The 17,902-nt window shown below is 44.5% G+C and overlaps 1 protein-coding gene across 1 annotated transcript; it reads left to right on the top strand.

Annotated features, from left to right (window-relative positions):
* Window positions 1-5,217: 5,217 nt before the first annotated feature.
* On the top strand, window positions 5,218-16,148 carry LOC132388189 (zinc finger protein 135-like). Its single transcript, XM_059960547.1, has 2 exons — window positions 5,218-5,347; window positions 13,739-16,148. The coding sequence occupies exon 2, from the start codon at window positions 14,144-14,146 to the stop codon at window positions 15,281-15,283; it is 1,140 nt and encodes a 379-aa protein (XP_059816530.1). The 5' UTR covers window positions 5,218-5,347; window positions 13,739-14,143; the 3' UTR covers window positions 15,284-16,148.
* The last annotated feature ends 1,754 nt before the right edge of the window (window positions 16,149-17,902 follow it).

Here is a 17,902-nt window from a genome sequence, read left to right as displayed (position 1 = left end):
TTACATGGGGACGATCACTGAGTCTTCACCGCCCTCTGTGGTGGGGATTTACAGACATTCACCATCCTCGGAGTGGAGACATTTCCCCTCATCTCAGTCCCGGGTAGTCCACCCCTGTTTCAGAGACTGGGATCCCTGGTTCAACTGGTAATGATGTTGTGCATTTCAGTGTTCACCTCTCAGTCCTCGATTCTCCAATTGAAAGGGTTATTACATTTCATTTTTCTTCATATGATGACCCCACCACCCCAGGGATCAGTCTGGTGAATCTTCATTGCACTCTCTATAATAAATACTCTCTAACCTCTTTGTTAATCCTCTATAGAATTAATTTCCATCTTCTGCAGACCCATGTTGCCCCGACCACTCACCTCCCACCCCTGTCACTATTTCCACCGTCCCACCTCCCCCTCACCTGGATCCACCTCTCACTCCCCAGCTCTTGCCCCATCCACACCCCTCACCTCTTTTCTCTGACTATTTCCCGACCACTCTCAGTCCAGAGGGAGGGTCTCGGCCCGAAATGTTGACGGTCCATTTCCCTCCACAGATGCTGCCCGACCCACTGAGTTCCTCCGGCAGTTTGTTCTTCGGTCTGTATAACCCGTGTTAGTATGGGGAGCGGGATTTTACACCATATTCCAGGTACAATCTCAACAAAGCACAAATAATTGTCACTTTGCCCGGACCATTGGCCCCGCTTGCAGGGCAACAGTCTGCCGGTGTTTGCCCCCTATGTGGTGAATCCCTCTGCTCGACACCACCGTGGGCTCAGACATTTCCCCAGATGAGCCCCTCCTGTCCCCACCGGGACAAACATCCTGACCGCCCCCTCTCACACCATCTTCATCCTTTCAATACAATCCCTCCCTCCCCGGGGAACCGGCATCGAACCGACGGGCCGAGCGGTCTCCTCCTACCTCTCAGCGATACATCAGACTCCGGCCGCAGGAGACGCTTCACAAACGCCCCAACTTCCCTCGGAGGGAAATGGAAATAAATCAGAAAGCGGACATTTACTTTGAGGTTTTCTCCGCTCTGAGGAGGCGGTCGGCGCTCGAGCGGGTGACGGACTCAGCGGGGTAACGCCCACTCGGCGTCCGCCTTCGCGACTGGTTGTAAACAGTGATTGACATCGCTTAGCACCAATGGGATAGCGCAGCTCCTGAATCCTCTGTTGACAGCGGTGGGGGAGGGGCTGGTCACGTGATTGTTAGCCCAGCCGTTAAACCGATAAAGCTCGAGCACAGCAGCGCGTGGGTGACGTAAGACACCGCGCACGTGAGGGCAGATCCCGGTGTGGGGAGCCCATGTGTGACGTCAGGCGCGTGGGAACTGTGTCTGACGTCACCTGTGGGCGAGCGCTGGCATTTAAAAGCACCTTAATGGACTTTTCAGTGGGACAACAACATTAATGACGGGTTTCATCGCTGAATCCAGTGTTGTGGGATGTAAAGTCCCCTGTTATGTGTCCGGCTGTGCCGTGTTGTTGGTGGAGTGGGCAGCGTGGTGTTTGTCTCGATTCGGGTCACAACACCAGAATTGCCAGCGGGGTCCACACACATATTAGTCAACAGAAAACACTGTGTGTATTCTCAAGTGAGGAGTCTGTGTGGAGATGCAGCTTCCCTGGAGGTGGACCAAAGAGGACACACCAACAGGTGGAACCAGCTGCGGGAAGACATGATTTTTCAGGTCTGATGACGAGCTGAATGTACCATAACCTTCAGACTGAATCAGAAAACTATTCTGAGGGTATTTGAAATGTCAGAAGCAGAGGAGATGTGATCCTATGTCTCCATCAGACCTCAGTGAGATGGTTCCAGTTATAACGTGCAGGGATGAAAGCACAGTGTTTGGGGTCTGATTTGACACACTGAGAGGGTTAGTTTTGCTGTAAGGAAGCAACATTAATGCAAGAAGACACAGGAACTTCATCAGTTGCCAGTTGTTTAGCAGAAGTGACCAATCTCTATGCTACTTTGACAGAAACAGATATTCCCAGAGGTGAGAAAGGGGTGCAGTCTGGTTTATTTCAGTTTGGAGAGGGGTGTGGAGTTTTGAAATCAATGCCTTGCGGTGCCACCATCGTTAATTTAGCATGTCCGGAGTGGTGGATCACAAAACACGGGAACAGGCCTTTGGCCGGCCATACCTGTTCTGACCATCCACTCACTGTCCACACGGGTCCCATTCATCAGCACTTGGTTCACAGCCGACTGTATCTCGGCAGTTTCAATGTTCATCCTCTTCGTAAATGTTGTGAAGGGACCTGCCTCCACCTCCACCTCGGGCAGTGAGTTCCAGATTTCAGCTACCCTGGTGACACCGGCTCCTCCGCTGTTGTGCGGGGTAGGGTTGTTTCCTTTGGGGGGGGGGGGCTCGATGTTATTGTTCCCTTTTGTCCAGAGGGGTGGGGTTTGTAGATTGATGATCGGGATGCCGTTCTTTTTTTAAGCTGGGGTTGGGGTGGGAGTTTGATTTTTCTCTCTGAACGACTTTCATGCTGGGACTCACAAACACAACAGCTCGTTAGTTCCGCTGTATCTGTCAGTTCACCAGCGCTTGAATGCCGCCGATCCTTGAATGTGGAGGCGGAGATGCTGGAGAAGACAGCGCCCCACTCGCGATAAGGAGAGCCCGGGCACGTGTCGATGTCCGTGATCTGATTGGATACATCGCCATGACGTTCAGAGCAGTGAGATATCATTCACTGGCTCTTATTTTGGAAGGGATTCAGTCGGCCATTGCAGATTCACCAACAGCTTCGCACTGGGAAGCGGCCGTTCACCTGCTCCGTGTGTGCGAAGAAACTCATTCAGTTAACCCACCTTGTGATGCTCCGGTGAGTTCACAATAAATAGAGGCCAAATTTCTGTCCGGAGTGAGCAAAGAGTTTTACTCAATCATCCCAGCTGCTGCAACACCAGCAACTTCACATCAGGGAGGAAGTTCAAATCAGCTCCGTGTTAAATGTTTCACCATCACGGTGACTGAAGGCAGCTGCAGGTTCATGAGGGACTGTTACTGTCAGATTCTGCAGTTCTTGCGGCTGCTCATCCAACCCAGGTCTGAACCCTGGTCTCGGAGCATTGGAGGAGTCCGTTCTGCTGATGTTAGACTTAAACTAGTCTGGTGTTTAATATTGTGGATCTGTGAAAGATAAATCAGTTCTGTATCAAATCCCGTGTCTCAGGTTCTTATCGTCTCTAACACACTCACAATGTACACTAAAGTGGCCACTCTGTCCATCTGGTCCCTGCCCATGTTTCTGTTCCATATCAGTATATTAAAATCTACCCCTGCCGTTCCCCCTCTCACTCTCCCTGTGATGACAGGTTACAACTAGTCACCGCTCCGTGGAATAGGAGATTTCTCTTGAATTTCAGAGAATCATAGAAATCTACAACACATTACAGACGCTTTGGCCCACAATGTTGCGCCGACCATGTAACTTACACTAGAAACTGCTTTAAAATTACCCTACCGCATAGCCACCTATTTTCCTAAGCTCCGTGTACCTATCTAAGAGACTCTTAAAATACTCTATTGTATTCGCTTCTGCCACCATCGCTGGCAATGCATTCCACACAAACACCACTCTTTGCTTTAAAACCTTAACTCTGACATCTCCTCTGTACCTACTTCCAAGCAGCTTAAACCTATTCCCCCTCGTGTTAGCCGTTTCTGCCCTGGGAAAAAGCCTCTGGCTATCCACACGACCAATGCCTCTCATCATCTTAGACACCTGCATGAATTTCCTGCATGATTTTCTCCGGGCTGAACAAGACGATGAGCTCACTGTGGTTGTGACGTTGTTCAGGGCTCCGGACGAAGTTGGTTAAACTCCTTCTCCGCTCTTTTCAATGTTTTGTGTCATTTTCACCTATTTTAAAGGACTGTGCCTCAGACAGCTGGGTTGTTGCAATTTTTACGTACCAGCAGCAATAGATCACTAACGGAGTCTGGTTTCGATGTTAAAACCACTCTCTTCATTAGTATCTACTCCAAATCTAAAAGATTGAACGAAATAAACAGCAATTAACGGTGTTGTACGTATTCCAAACTATTGGGAAACAATGCTTAAAGTCTTAAGATGGTAAAGTGGAAAAGTTCAGTAATCCACGGAATAAGTGAGTGAGAGGAGAGATTTGTAAATCCACACGAAGATGTAGAGAGAAGGCAATTACGAAGAATTCCACACACATTCCACGCTGGGTGAACGAAATAACAGTCGCAGAAGATCGTATCCGGCGATTAGTTCCGAAATCCACTTAGAAATATCACCAGGTGACAGTGACAGGAATATCGTCTTCGGGTGGTTACCACAGAACACCCCGATTCCGGGTAAGGGAAATCCACACATCTGGATGATACGAAGTGACAGTCACACATCCGTTGTGCACTGCATGCCGATGATCAACCCAATCTTTTGGGCATAGCAGTGACAAGCTGAAGTCTCTCTCACTATTTCTCTCTTCCTCTCCCTCTATCTCTCTCTCTCCCCTCCCTCTCCTCCCCCCTCTGTCTCTCTGTCTCTGCTGTAGCGCCTGTGTGACGTCACAGACCCGCCTCACTCAGGCACTTAAAGCGACACTCACAGTAAACGAACCTGCGGTCTCGTAACACAATGCACCTCTAAAGTCTGACAGCAGACTAGCGAGTGAATCTTCGATGGTGCAGAGTCGGAAACCAAAGAGTTGCCAGCCTGAGTCAGGCTTTGCGGCTCCAGAGAGAGAATGGGTCTGGAGTTTACGAGGAAGAGGAGAGGGAAGAAACAGACCAACAGGATATGGCTACAAAAGGAAAATCAGAAAAATTTGGAAAAAAGATTGTTAGTTTCTGCAAAATACTGGTGGAAATCAAAAGATTAGGCAGCAATTGTGGAGAGGAATAAATAAACAACTTTTAGACCGAGCCTCTTCAGCATGCCTAGACTGTGGACTCCACTGCTTAGTTACTACCTGAACTGCAGACCTCCTCCAGCATTTTGTGTGTGTGCGCGTCTCTGTATGTCCAGCCACTGCAGAATCTCTTGTGTTTTATATCCACATTTTACATTGGCATTAGATACACGTGGATATTGAATACATTGTTTATGTGAGCCGCTTCCTGCGTTAAAAAAGCTTCAGATTTTTTCTATATACCCGAAAAAAAAATGAGATATGGACATTGAATCGGTGCTTCAAGAACTGTTTAATGGCACCGGTATTACCCAAAAGGCCCTGCCAGAATAATTCTTATCAGGCACTGAAGCGCTGATGAACTGCGCAGGCGTCAGGCTGACGACGTCCCCGAGTATCACGCATGCGCGCAGCACACGAGGCCTTGAAAATGTCGGTTGCAGGTAAGAGCGATTCTCCGTGTTTTTTTCGTAAACACCGACTTCGGGATAATTCCTCTGAATTTCGGAGACCGTGACCAGCAACCCCGGGACAGTCCTGCCCTCTTCCCTCTCTCTCAGCCCCACGATCCGTACACGGGCCCCGGGGAGCTTCCGGCTGATGAGGGAATGGGAACCGATGGATCTCTCAGACAGAGCTGAGCTCCAGCTATCTAAATGCAAGGATTAGGAACTCGGAGAAAGGGAACAAAATCTTTTACATCACCCATCTGTGGACACTCTCTGGAGGTCCAAGATCCGTACGCTCCACGACCGCTGGACTAAGTGTGTAAATGTAGGAGTGGACTATGTTGAAAAATAGATGTGCTAGATTTTCTAAAATTGACTCCTTCTACCTTAGGCCACAACCTTATCTGTCATTCCTTATTTATTTATTTATTTATTTATCTATCTATCTATCTATCTAGCTATCTATCTATCCATCTATCTATATTATATATATGGAAAAGCAGTATAACATTAGATGATCCAGCATAAGATGAAAGTTTAAACCTTAGCCTTTGTTTTAAATCAATACTTAGTCTTTTCTGTGATTAGAAAATCGGAATCTTGGTTAAATTACTGGACATAAAGTATGGTGAGGTGCATTGCTAGCATTGTAGATTAGCAAATATTCTACTGTGGATTGGACTTCCAGAGCACAGTTATTGGATATCCACAGGACAGTACTGTCAAAGACTAAGATGGTACTTTCAAATAGAATTGGAAAGGAAATGAGAGGGAATTTTTGAGTGATGCAGAGCAAGAGAAAAGGATTGGAATTGAGAGGATAGTTCTGGTTGATGATCTCCTTTCATGCCAACAATAATTTTATAAAATTGTTCTGTGATTCTGTGTGAAGCTTTCCCTGGTCATTTGCCACCTCTTCTTGTGATTCTGCTCCTAAATGTGAAGACGTGGAGAAGTGAGTTTAAAATTATGCCATTGAACTGGTTGTAAGAATGGACCACACCTATTGGTCCTCATTTGGTTTATTCGGAGCCTTGTCAATAGCATGAATAACTGAATAAACATCTCATTAGAATGGGGTAGATTAAATTGAATATATAGGATCTTTAAATTATACCCCTTCCCACTTATTATTTTCGCTGGAAAAGAGATGTTGAAATTCTAAGTAATCCTGACTAAAGTGTATTAATGTTTGAAAAAAAAAGCTCAAGGTCAAATAAGTGTGAAACATTTGTAGAGTATTTTATAGGAAGGGACATTAAAGACATTCATCATTCATGCTGATTTTTCCTCCCAGCACTGCCGCAAATACACAAACCACCCCACCTCCCTTCAAATCTACTCCATGCTATGCCTGATGAACCAGCCAAGATTAGCAGTTCACCATCTGTGGGAAAAATTGAGTACAAATACCTAATAAGGTTGGGATGTGTACATTCGTCTCCCAATTTATGATGTAGGAGCATTGACATTATGCTGCTTTGTGTGTAAAATATACAATCCTCTTTGTTCAATTCTTTATTAGCTCGTGAACTTACAAGTTTGCTTCAGGGAGTTAAGCAATTTAATTTTAAACAACAGCATGAATTGACAAATGTTACCAATTTTAAATAGCAAAAAGTTTATAGTATTTTTTTCCTGGGAAAAAATAGAAGTGGGGAAAAAAAAGACTTTTGGTCTGAAGTTTGAATAGTGTTATCATGTGACTGCATTTTTCAAAAGAAAAGAACAAAGATTGTAGTTATCCAAATGCAGAAGGGTTAATCCTACGTTAAACTTGTGAATTAGGATTAAGAGATCCAAGATAATGTTAATTTAATGAAATAATTTAAATCCAATTAATGCTTTAAATCTGCAGTATACGTTCAAGAATGCATTTTAGGTAGCTCAACACCTCAAGCAGGTCAGTCAGGTATCTCTGCTCCCTTTAAACTCGCACGTTTCTGTTTCCCAGATGCCTTTGAAACTTACTTTGACCTTATTTTCTGAGCTTCTTTTAAACTTGGAGGTTATGTGGAACACATCATTCTGTAATGTGATGTCTAAAAACAGTGATTTGGAAGTGAGGTATGATATATTAATATGAGAACATCTAATAATACAGAAAATCTGCTGGTCCGACACCCAAGACCCAACCATGGCAGGTTCACTAAGTTTTACTGTGGTTCGTCACATGTTTGGAGGGCTGTCGCCTGAAAGTAATGATCATTAATCACCATCAATGTTACATAGTTCACACTGAAAATAAAAGCACAAGGGAGAAATCGGCCTCTGCCGCACCTTTTTTTCAGAGTGCTCAGTGGTTCATTTGAAATCAGGTCCAGAATTTTTCTGCACTTCTGATGGGAAATCTGTTGGATGTGTTTCTGACAAACAAACACCCAAAAAATGTAATGAGTCAATGCACCAAGTGGATTGAACGCCAGCACTTTTGAACAGTGTGTTTCAGCCTATTCTGTTTCAATCTTTATGAAATGTGAAATAATATGAAAGGTCTAGAACTTGATTGAGGGCTAAAAGATTACGAGAGGCATAGACAGGGTGGATAGTCAGTACCCGTTTCCCAGGGCACCAACAGCAAACACCAGAGGGCATATGTATAAAATTAAGGGAGGGAAGTTCAGGGGAGACATCAGGGGTAAGTTTTTTTTTACACAGAGGGTTGTGAGTGACTGGAATGACTTGCCAGGGGTGATGGTGGAGGCTAAAACATTAGGGGTATTTAACAGCCTCTTGGACAGGCACATGGATGAAAGAAAAATGGAGGGTTACGGGGTAGTGTGGGTTTAGTTCTTTTTTTTAAGGTTTATATGGGTTGGCACAACATGGAGGGCTGAAGGGCCTGTACTGTGCTGTAGTGTTCTATTCTATGGCTCTAAAATCTTTTACATCACCAGTTGAGAAAATCATCTTTGATCTACCTCCAATCACAAAGAGGAAATCTGCAGGTGCTGGAAATCCAAGCTACACACACAAATTGCTGGAGGAATTCAGCATTAGTACTCTTTTCCATAGATGCTGCCTGGCCTGCTGAGTTCCCCCAGCATTTTGTGTCTGTTGCTTGTTCTACCTCCTCTCGGTCTGCATTTTTCTACCAGTGAGAACACGCTTCCACCAATTCTGTCTGGCTACGTAATGATATCAAACACCTTTGCCCCGGGCAACAAGTAGCTTTCACATCAGAAATGTGCCAGACTCCAGGGAGATGGACTACTGTCGTTAAAGGCAGTATTCCTTGGCATTACCATCACTGAGTTCTCCACTGTCAGTCACCTGGGTGAGACTTGAGGGGAAATACTTATGTACAATACCGTCTGTATTGTTGCTGTAGAATTTTCAAGTGGGAAGAAGTGGAGTGATATTTGGAAATCTGAAATTGAAAGCATCATTTAGCAAGAAAATCACAAATAGGTGGTTTGCAAAAGCTGTGGCGAGTAAATCCTTCATTAACCTGTTACATAGGTTGTGTGAGAGTGCAGATGAACTCGATCAAGACTCAACCAGAGGAGATTAAAGTTCTTACTGACAGTGATTTGCTCGCTGTTGAAATGAATACCTCTCTATATAAAATTCAGTTTGCACATGTTGTTGTCACTGGGTAAAAATTGTACAGTACAAGGTTTTTGCACACACTGGTCATTACAAATTAGAGGGGATATTGGTGGGAAGGCGGGGAGACCTCCAGTGTCCCTGACGTCCTCACGTATATCCAGCTGCACTTTAAGGAGTTGGAGCTGGAAATGGATGAATTCCGCATCATCCAAGCGTCAGAGGGTGTGATAGGTATGACGAGCAGAGAGGTGAGTTGTACCCAGGGTGCAGGACACAGGAAACTGGGTGAGAGTCAGGAAGGAGAATGTTAAATAGCCATCGCCGAGTACTCTTGTTGCTATCCCACACAACAACAGGTGGACACTTTAGAAACTGTTGGGGGGAATTACCTGGCAGAGGAAAGTCAAAGGGGTGATAGGGGATTTGTTAGTTAGTGGAACAGAACTAGAAAGGGATGAGTATCCTAGTGGCAAGGCTTGCTGGTGCTCCCCTGTGGGGTGGGTGGTTAAACTAAAGTTGCAGGGAGGATCGGAGCCAGAATGACAGAACAGATAGTGGAGAGGTTGAATTGAATCGAATTGACTTTATTACTTACATTCTTCATACATGAGTTGTAGAAATCTTTATGTTATGTCTCTGTCTAAATGTGCAATGTTAAATTTTTTAATAGTTTATAATAAATAGTATGTACAACAGGACAGTCAGGATAAATAAAAGTACAATTGTATCAGCATGAATTAATCAATCAGAGGGCCTGGTGGAAGAAGCTGTCCCACAATCTGTTGGTTCTGGCTTTCAGGCTGTGGTACCATTTCCCAGATGGTAGCAGCTGTAACAGTTTGTGGTTGGGGTGGCTCTGGTCCCCAATGATCCTTTTTACACAGTGGTCCTTTTTACACACCTGTTTTTGTCAATGTGCTGAATAGTGAGAAGTTCACATCTACATATGCGCTGGGCTGTCCGCACCACTCTCTGCAGGGTCCTGCAACTGAGTGAAGTACAGCACCCATACCAGGCAGTGATGCAGCCAGTCAGGATGCTCTCAATTGTGCCCCTGTGGAAAGTTGTTAGTATTTGGGGCCCCGTCCCACACTTCCTGAACCGCCTGCGGTGAAAGTGGTGCTGTTGTGCCTTTTTCACCACACAGCCAGTATGTACAGACCAGGTGAGATCCTCGGTGTTGTGTGTGCCAGGGAACTTAAAGCTGTTCACCCTCTCAACCCCAGATCCTGGGTCAGCCTGTCTCCATTTCTCCTGTAGTCTGCAGCCAGCTACTTTGTTTCAGTGACATTGAGGGCAAGGTTGTTTTTTTGACAGCAAACAGATGTCATTCAGACCTCAGGACATGAAATTATGATATTGTAGCCATTACTTGGACTTGCTTGCGCTCAACAGTCTGAGGGATTTCAAGGAACAAATCTGTAGAGAGATTGCGGACTATGCCAAGAAACAAAGGTTGATAAAGTGAGTGATTTTAACTTTCCATTTATTGACTGGAATCCTAGGCTGTAAAAAGACTAGATGGGGTAGAGCTTATCAAATCTACCTTAATCAGTTTGTAAAATTCCTGATGTAGAAGTGTGCAATAAGCTATTGGGAAGTGATCTAGGGCGAGTGACAGAAATTAGTGTATGGGAACACTTTGTATCTACTGATCATGAGATTCCAAGTAAATACAGAAAAGCAGAGGCCTGGACCTCTCTTGAGATTCTAAATTGGAGAAAGGCCAATTTTTATGATATTTACAAGGATTTGACAAGTGTGGATTGGGACAGGATGTTTTTTAGCAAAGGAGAACTTGGTAAGTGGGAGTTCTTCAGAAGTGAAATTTTAAGGGTGTAGAGTTTGTATGTGTCTGACAAAATAAAAGTTGAATGGTAACTAGTGCAGGGAATCTTGGTTTTCAAGAGATATTGAGGCCCTGGATATCTCGTTCCTCTAAATGCCGTGGACTGTTGGGTGCAACCAAAACTCATTAATGACAACCATTTCATAATTCCACTCCTGAACTCATCTGACTTTCCTTTAGTTGTCTTCTTTTGGATTCTAAAAGCTTCCTAATGGTCTTTTGCTCTTTTGTTTGCCCTCTCCTCTGCTTTTATGTTGGTTTTGGTTTCTCATTTAATCCACGGTTGTGCCCTGCTGTCATTCCAATGCTTCCACGTCTTTGGGATGTATCGATTACTCAGCTCTCGAATTGCTCCCAGAAACTCCAGCCATTGCTGCTCCATTGTCACTCCTACCTTTTCCCTTCCAAACAAGTTTGGCCAGCTTCTCTGTCACAGAAACATGGAGAAGTTCAGTACAGAAACAGGCTATTTGGCCCATCTAGTCAATGCCAAAAACATTTAATCTCTCTAATGCAACTACCTGCACCGGGATCATCACCCTCCGTACCCCTACCATCCAGGTACCTGTCAAACTTCTCTTAATGGTGAAATCGAGCTCATATTCTCCACTAGTGCTGACATCTCATTCTGCACTCTCACCACCATTTCAGCAAAGAACTTTTCCAAATGTTCCCATTAAATTTTCACCTTCCCCACTTACCCACTTAACCTCATAATTTTGTTTACTTCTAACAAATCCTCAAAGCAATGTAAAATTTCCTTGTTTATGTTTAGAGCCTTTTTTAGGTGTATAAGATGATGAGGGGCATTGAGTGTGTGGATAGCCAGAGGATTTTTTCCCAGCATTAACATGGCTAACAGGATGGGGCATAGTTTTAAGGTGCTTGGAAATATATGCGGAGGGGATGTCAGGGGTAGGTTTTTTACACAGAGAGTGTTGGATGTGTCAAATGCACTGCCAGCAGCGGTTGTCGAGGCGGATACAACAGGGACTTTTAACACTCTCTCAGATAGTTACATGGAGCTCAGAAAAATAGAGGACTATGCGCTAGGGAAACCCCAGTCAGTTTCTAGAGTAAGTTACATAGTCGGCACAGCACTGTGGGCCAAAGGGTCTGTAATGTGCTATAGATTTCTATGATTCTATGAAATTCAAGGGAAATCTCCAAACCCACGGAGTGGTGACTAGTAGTGAATAGTGGGAAAGTTACTGGAACGTATGTGCAAGAACCGGAAATATAAGTATTTGGATAGATGTGGACTGATTAAGGATAGACAGCATGGCTTTGTGCATGGTAGGTCATGTCTAACCAGTCTTACAGAGTCTCTTGAGGAAGTTATCAGGAAAGTGGTTGAAGACAAGGCAGTGGATGTTGTCTACATGGACGTTAGCAAGGCACTTGACACAGTCTCATATGGGAGGTTGGTCAAGAAGGTTCAGTCACTCAGCATTCTAGATGAGATAGTAAATTGGATGAGACACTGTCTTTGGCAGAAGCCAGAGTGTGGTAGCAGATGGTTGCCTCTCTGACTGGAGGCCTGTGACTAGTGGTTGCCACAGGGATCAGTGCTAGATCTGTTGTGGTTTGTCATCTATATCAGTAATCTGGATGATAGTGTGGTTAACTGGATTAGCAGATTTATGACCACCAAGACGGGTGGTGTAGTGGACAGCGAGGAAGACTATCATGGCTTGCAGTGCAATCTGGACCCCCTGGGAAAATGGTTTGAGAAATGGAAAATGGAATTTAATTCAGACCAGTGTGAGCTGTTGCACTTTGGTTTGACCTACCAAGGGAGGTCTTTCACAGTGACTGGTCGGGCACGGAGGAGTGTTGTAGAAGAAAGGGACCTGGGAATACAAGTCCTTAATTCACTGAAAGTGGTATCACAGTTAGATAGTGACGGAAAGAAAGATTTTAGCCCATTGGCTTTCGTGAACCAAATCCTGACAATAGATGGATATTATGTTGACTTGTAAAAGAGGCCTAATTTGGAGTATTGTGTGATGTTTTGGTCACCTACTGACAGGAAAGATTTAAAAGAGATTCAAAGATTTCAGAGAAAATTCACAAGGCTGTTGTCAAGTTTGGAGGACTTGGGTTATAAGGAAAGATTGAACAGGTCAGGACTTTATTCTTTGGAATGTAGAAGATTGAGGTGAGATTTGATTGTGGTAGAGGGGCATAGATAGTGTAAATGCAAGCTGGCTTTCTCCACTGAGATTGGGTAGGACTTCAACCAGTGGCCAGGGGTTAAGGGTGAAAGGTGAAATGTTAAGGGGAACATGAGGGGAAACTTCTGCACACAGATGGTCATCTAGGTTTGGAATGAGCAGCCAGCACAAGTGGTGCACGCGAGCTCGATTTCAACATTTAGGAAGTTTGTGTAGGTACCTGGATTGTAGGAGTGTGGGAGGGGCAATTTAAATAGTTCAGCACAAGACCAGATGGCCCAAAGGACCTGTTTCTGTGTTGTACTTTTCTACAAGAACTTGAAATATTACAAAAATTCACTCTAACCCCTTTTACCAGCTGTGCGGACCAACCAGTCATCTCAGCAGGAATTTTTTTATATGGTGTTAAAGCTGTAGCACTTTAAGTTAATAATACATAAAAGAATTCCCAGATGCACATCCACAAAGACAATTTGAGTGAGACTGTTTCAGTTACTGTGGGGCCAGGCACCCATGCAGCTCAGCAGGAACAGGGAATAATACCAATGGAGAGAGTCAAACTGAGCCAGGTCACAGATTGGAGATGGTAGAAATGCCCCCTTCTTATAGAGACAGGAAGAGCATCGGAGAGTTTGATGGTCATTCCAGATACCAGCACTCTGCCCAGTCAGGAGGTGATTTCTCTCTCCAACTTGGGTAGAACCTCACTGTAACAGTGTGATACCAGATCAAACCTTGGCAACTCAAGTAATCTCATCGGAAATGTTGTCCTAAACCCATTGATGGATTTTGTAAATCTTTTCACAGGTTAAAAACGAGAAGGAATTTGTCGCCGGGGATCTCAAACAGAAAACGCCAGTTTTGCTGTCTCTGTCTGGATATTTAAGAAGTGGAGCGAGGGATTCAATCGACTATCCTTCCTGCTCAGACTGTGGAGAGGGATTCAATTGATCATTTGACCAAATAGCAAGCCAGTCATCTTACACAGGAGAAAGGCTGTTCACCTTCTCAGACAGTGGGAATAGATTCACTCAATTATCACAATTGAAGGTACATCAGCAAGTTCACACTGGGCAAGGCCATTCATCTGTTCTGTGTGTGAGAAAGGATTCAGTTGGACCTGTGGACACACCAGTCAGTTCACACCACACCTGGTAGAGGCTGGTGATCTGCTGAATTTCTGGGAAAAGATTCACTCAGTCATTTGACCTTATGGCTCACCAGCGAGTTCACACTGGGGAGAAGCCATTCACCTGTTCAGTCTGTGGAAAGGGATTCACTCAGTCATCCAACCTACGGAGTCCCCAGCGAGTTCACACTGGGAAGAGGCCGTTCACCTGTTCAGAATGTGAGAAGAGATTCACTCAGTCATCCAACCTACGGAGTCCCCAGCGAGTTCACACTGGAGAGAGGCGCTTCACCTGCTCAGTCTGTGGGAAGAGATTCACTCAGGCATCCAACCTACGGAGACATCAGCGAGTTCACACTGGGGAGAGGCCGTTCACCTGTTCAGTCTGTGGGAAGAGATTCACTCGGTCATCCAACCTACTGTTACATCAGCGAGTTCACACTGGGGAGAAGCCATTCACCTGCTCAGAATGTGGGAAAGGATTCAGTGAGTTATCCAACCTACTGGTACATCAGCGAGTTCACTCTGGGGAGAAGCCATTCACCTGCTCAGTCTGTGCGAAGGGATTCACTCGGTCATCCCAACTACAGAATCATCAGCGAGTTCACACTGGGGAGAAGCCATTCACATGCTCAGAATGTGGTAAAGGATTCAGTGAGTTATCCAACCTACTGGTACATCAGCGAGTTCACACTGGGGAGAAGCCATTCACCTGCTCAGAATGTGGGAAAGGATTCAGTGCTTTATCCAGCCAACTGAGACATCAGCGAGTTCACACTGGGCAGAAACCGTTCACCTGTTCAGAATGCGGGAAGAGATTCACTCAGTCATCCCACCTGCAGAGTCATCTGCCAGTTCACACTGGAGAGAAGCCATTCCCCTGCTCAGAATGTGGGAAGAGGTTCAGTCACTCACGCTCCCTGCAGAGACACCAGTCAGTTCACACTGGGGAGAAGCCGTTCATCTGCTTAGTCTGTGGGAAGAGATTCACTGAGTCATCCAGATTACTGGTACATCAGCGAGTTCACACTGGGGAGAAGCCGTTCATCTGCTTAGTCTGTGGGAAGAGATTCAATAACTCATCCAGATTGCTGGAACATCAGCGAGCTCACACTGGGGAGAGGCCATTCACCTGCTCAGAATGTGGGAAGAGATTCACTCACTCTTCCACACTACAGAGACATCAGCGGGTTCACACTGGAGAGGAGCCATTTACCTGCTGAGAATGTGGGATAGGATTCACTCAGTCATTCCAACTACTGGCACACCAGTCAGTTGTTATGAATCCCTAGGTTTTGTTTGCTGTGGACTGTCATTTTAAGAGAGAGAGATTAGGAAGTTTAATCAGTCTGACTTGCAGCTTGTTTACATCACTCACAGCTTGTTTAGTTTTAACTGAGGACACAGACACTCAGAGTCAGACGGAGATGAAGGAGGAAAAATGGAAAGATCGATACAAGGGAAGTAGGTGCCAAGGGTCACTGTTTGGAATTTTCCTATGCCCGCAAGTATGGGTTAATTATCGATTCATCATACATCGTCTGTGTGGTTGTCACCTCGTTTGATCCATAGGAGTGGATCTGATTTGGGGTATCATGTGAAGACCACCGATGTGTTAACCCTTGCCTGGGTGTGGTGTGGTAATTCACTTGAAGATGATACGCCTTGTGACAAGTCACTTTGGGTGATAATTATTATGTGGATTTGGAAGGATGACAGATAATATCTACAGTGACTGTTCTCTTGTTTTACCACCATGGAACCTGTGGAATTCGACATAATTGCCTTCTCTCGACATTTACCCTGGATTACATATATCTCTCTCATCACCTATTCTGTGGTTGAACTGAACTTTCATACTTTACCATCTCAAGACTCCAAGCCTTGTTCCCCCCAAGCTCAATAGTTTTGGATTTATATTTACACACATATATACACATAACACTGTTAACTTTTGTTTATCTTGCTTAAGTTACTATATTATAAGTCGATTCTAATAAAGATAGTTTTAAGATCAAAAACAGACTCCTGGTGTAGTCTCCACGAGGAAATCTGCAGATGCTTGGAAGTCAAACACACACAAAATGCTGGTGGAGCACAGCAGGCCAGGCAGCATCTATAAGGAGAAGCACTGTCAACGTTTCAGGCCGCGACCCTTTGTCAGGCAGTCTCAGGCAGTCCTGACGAAGGGTCTCGGCCTGAAACGTCGACTATGCTTCTCCTTATAGATGCTGCCTGGCCTGCTGTGTTCCACCAGTATTTTGTGTGTGTTGTTCCAGGTGTAGTCTATTGGTGCTGATTCGTTTCTAAAGCTTTACGATTCATAACAAAATTGGGGCCTGCATCTGGGATATGAACAGCTATGGGGGCGTAGTCATTAATTATCGATTTCATTGGGGAAGTCCCTTTTGATATGTTTGTGTGTAGAAAATCAGCAGCGGATGCTGATTATTGTTTGGAAGCAGGAACCTCTGAGGCATTAGAGGATGCCAGACGGATTGAGTTGTTGAGTCTTGCTGGAAGGTTAAAACTTGCTATGTTGAAATTGACAATGAGGAGGGAACAGATGCAGAGGGTAATAGCTGAACATTATGTATCTGAGGGTGTGTTTAAAGTGGAGGAGTTGGACGTGTTTCCTGGAAGTAAACCTAGTGAGCTTGAGCTCCAGGACAAGTTAGAAAAATTAAAGATGGAGGCTCCGGAAAGGCAGAGGCAATTTGAGGCTAGAGAGGCAGAAAATCAGAGAGGAGGCAGAAAAACAGAAGGAGGAAGCAGAAAGACAGAGGCTATTCGAGCTGGAAAAGATACAGTGGTTTCAGCAAAGGGGTCTAGCGTTAGACTCTGGTAATAAGTTTGAGGCTAGTCAGGAAATTAAATTGGTACCTCCATTTGATCAGAAAGAGGTTGATAAATACTTACAGCACTTTGAGAAGGTTGCTTAGAATTTAAAGTGGCCAAAAGAGGGTTGGTTCTCTTACAAAGGGGGAGGCTTAGCAAGCCTATTCTGCTTTGACAGTTGATGAAGCAGCTGATTGTGACATAGTGAAACAGGCTGTGCTCAAAGCTTACGAGTTGGTCCCAGAATCATACAGGCAAAAGTTTTGAAATTTGTGGAAATCTGTGAACCGGACATATGTAATTTGCTTATGAGAAGTCTGTGTGTTTTGATCGCTGGTGCACATATATGATGATGATGATAAGTATATGATGATTTTAATAGCTTGAAAGAGTTAGTTTTAATTGAAGAATTCAAAAGGTGTGCTCCTGACGACATAAAGACATATTTAGATGAAAAGGATACTGCCAATTTGCAGGAGTCTGATAGAATAGCAGATGAGTTTGCTTTTACTCATAAGGTTAAGATTATCCCAAATAAGAGCTTCCAAAAGAGTGCCAGAGATCACCAGGGTAAACCAAAAATTACAGCTGTGACTAGTGACAAGAGTAAGGATGAAGGGAAGCAGTTGAAAGAGAAATATTCTGGTCTTGCTTGTTACTATTGTAAGAAAGCTGGTCATGTGATGGCTAATTGTTCTATCCTGAATAAGAAAAATGAAAAGAAGCCAGTCCCAAATGCCGGTGTTCAGTTTGTTGACGCACCTATAAACCCACAGGGTTCTGAACATTCTGTTGAGGCTCAGTTATGGACTGAGAACTCTGACTGAATTAAGAAGGCTTTTGATCATTTTATGTCAAATGGGTTTGTATTAGTAAAGGAAGGGTCAACCCAACTACCAAAAATTCTTCGAGTTACTGGGGATTCTCAGTCACTTATATTAGACAGCATTCTAAAGTTTGGTGATGAGACGAACACTGATGAAGTAAATCTTATTAAAGGCTTT

Source organism: Hypanus sabinus, unplaced genomic scaffold, assembly GCF_030144855.1.
Source record: "Hypanus sabinus isolate sHypSab1 unplaced genomic scaffold, sHypSab1.hap1 scaffold_276, whole genome shotgun sequence".
NCBI classification, from domain to species: Eukaryota; Metazoa; Chordata; class Chondrichthyes; order Myliobatiformes; family Dasyatidae; genus Hypanus; species Hypanus sabinus.
This window is presented reverse-complemented; position numbering and strand designations above follow the sequence as displayed.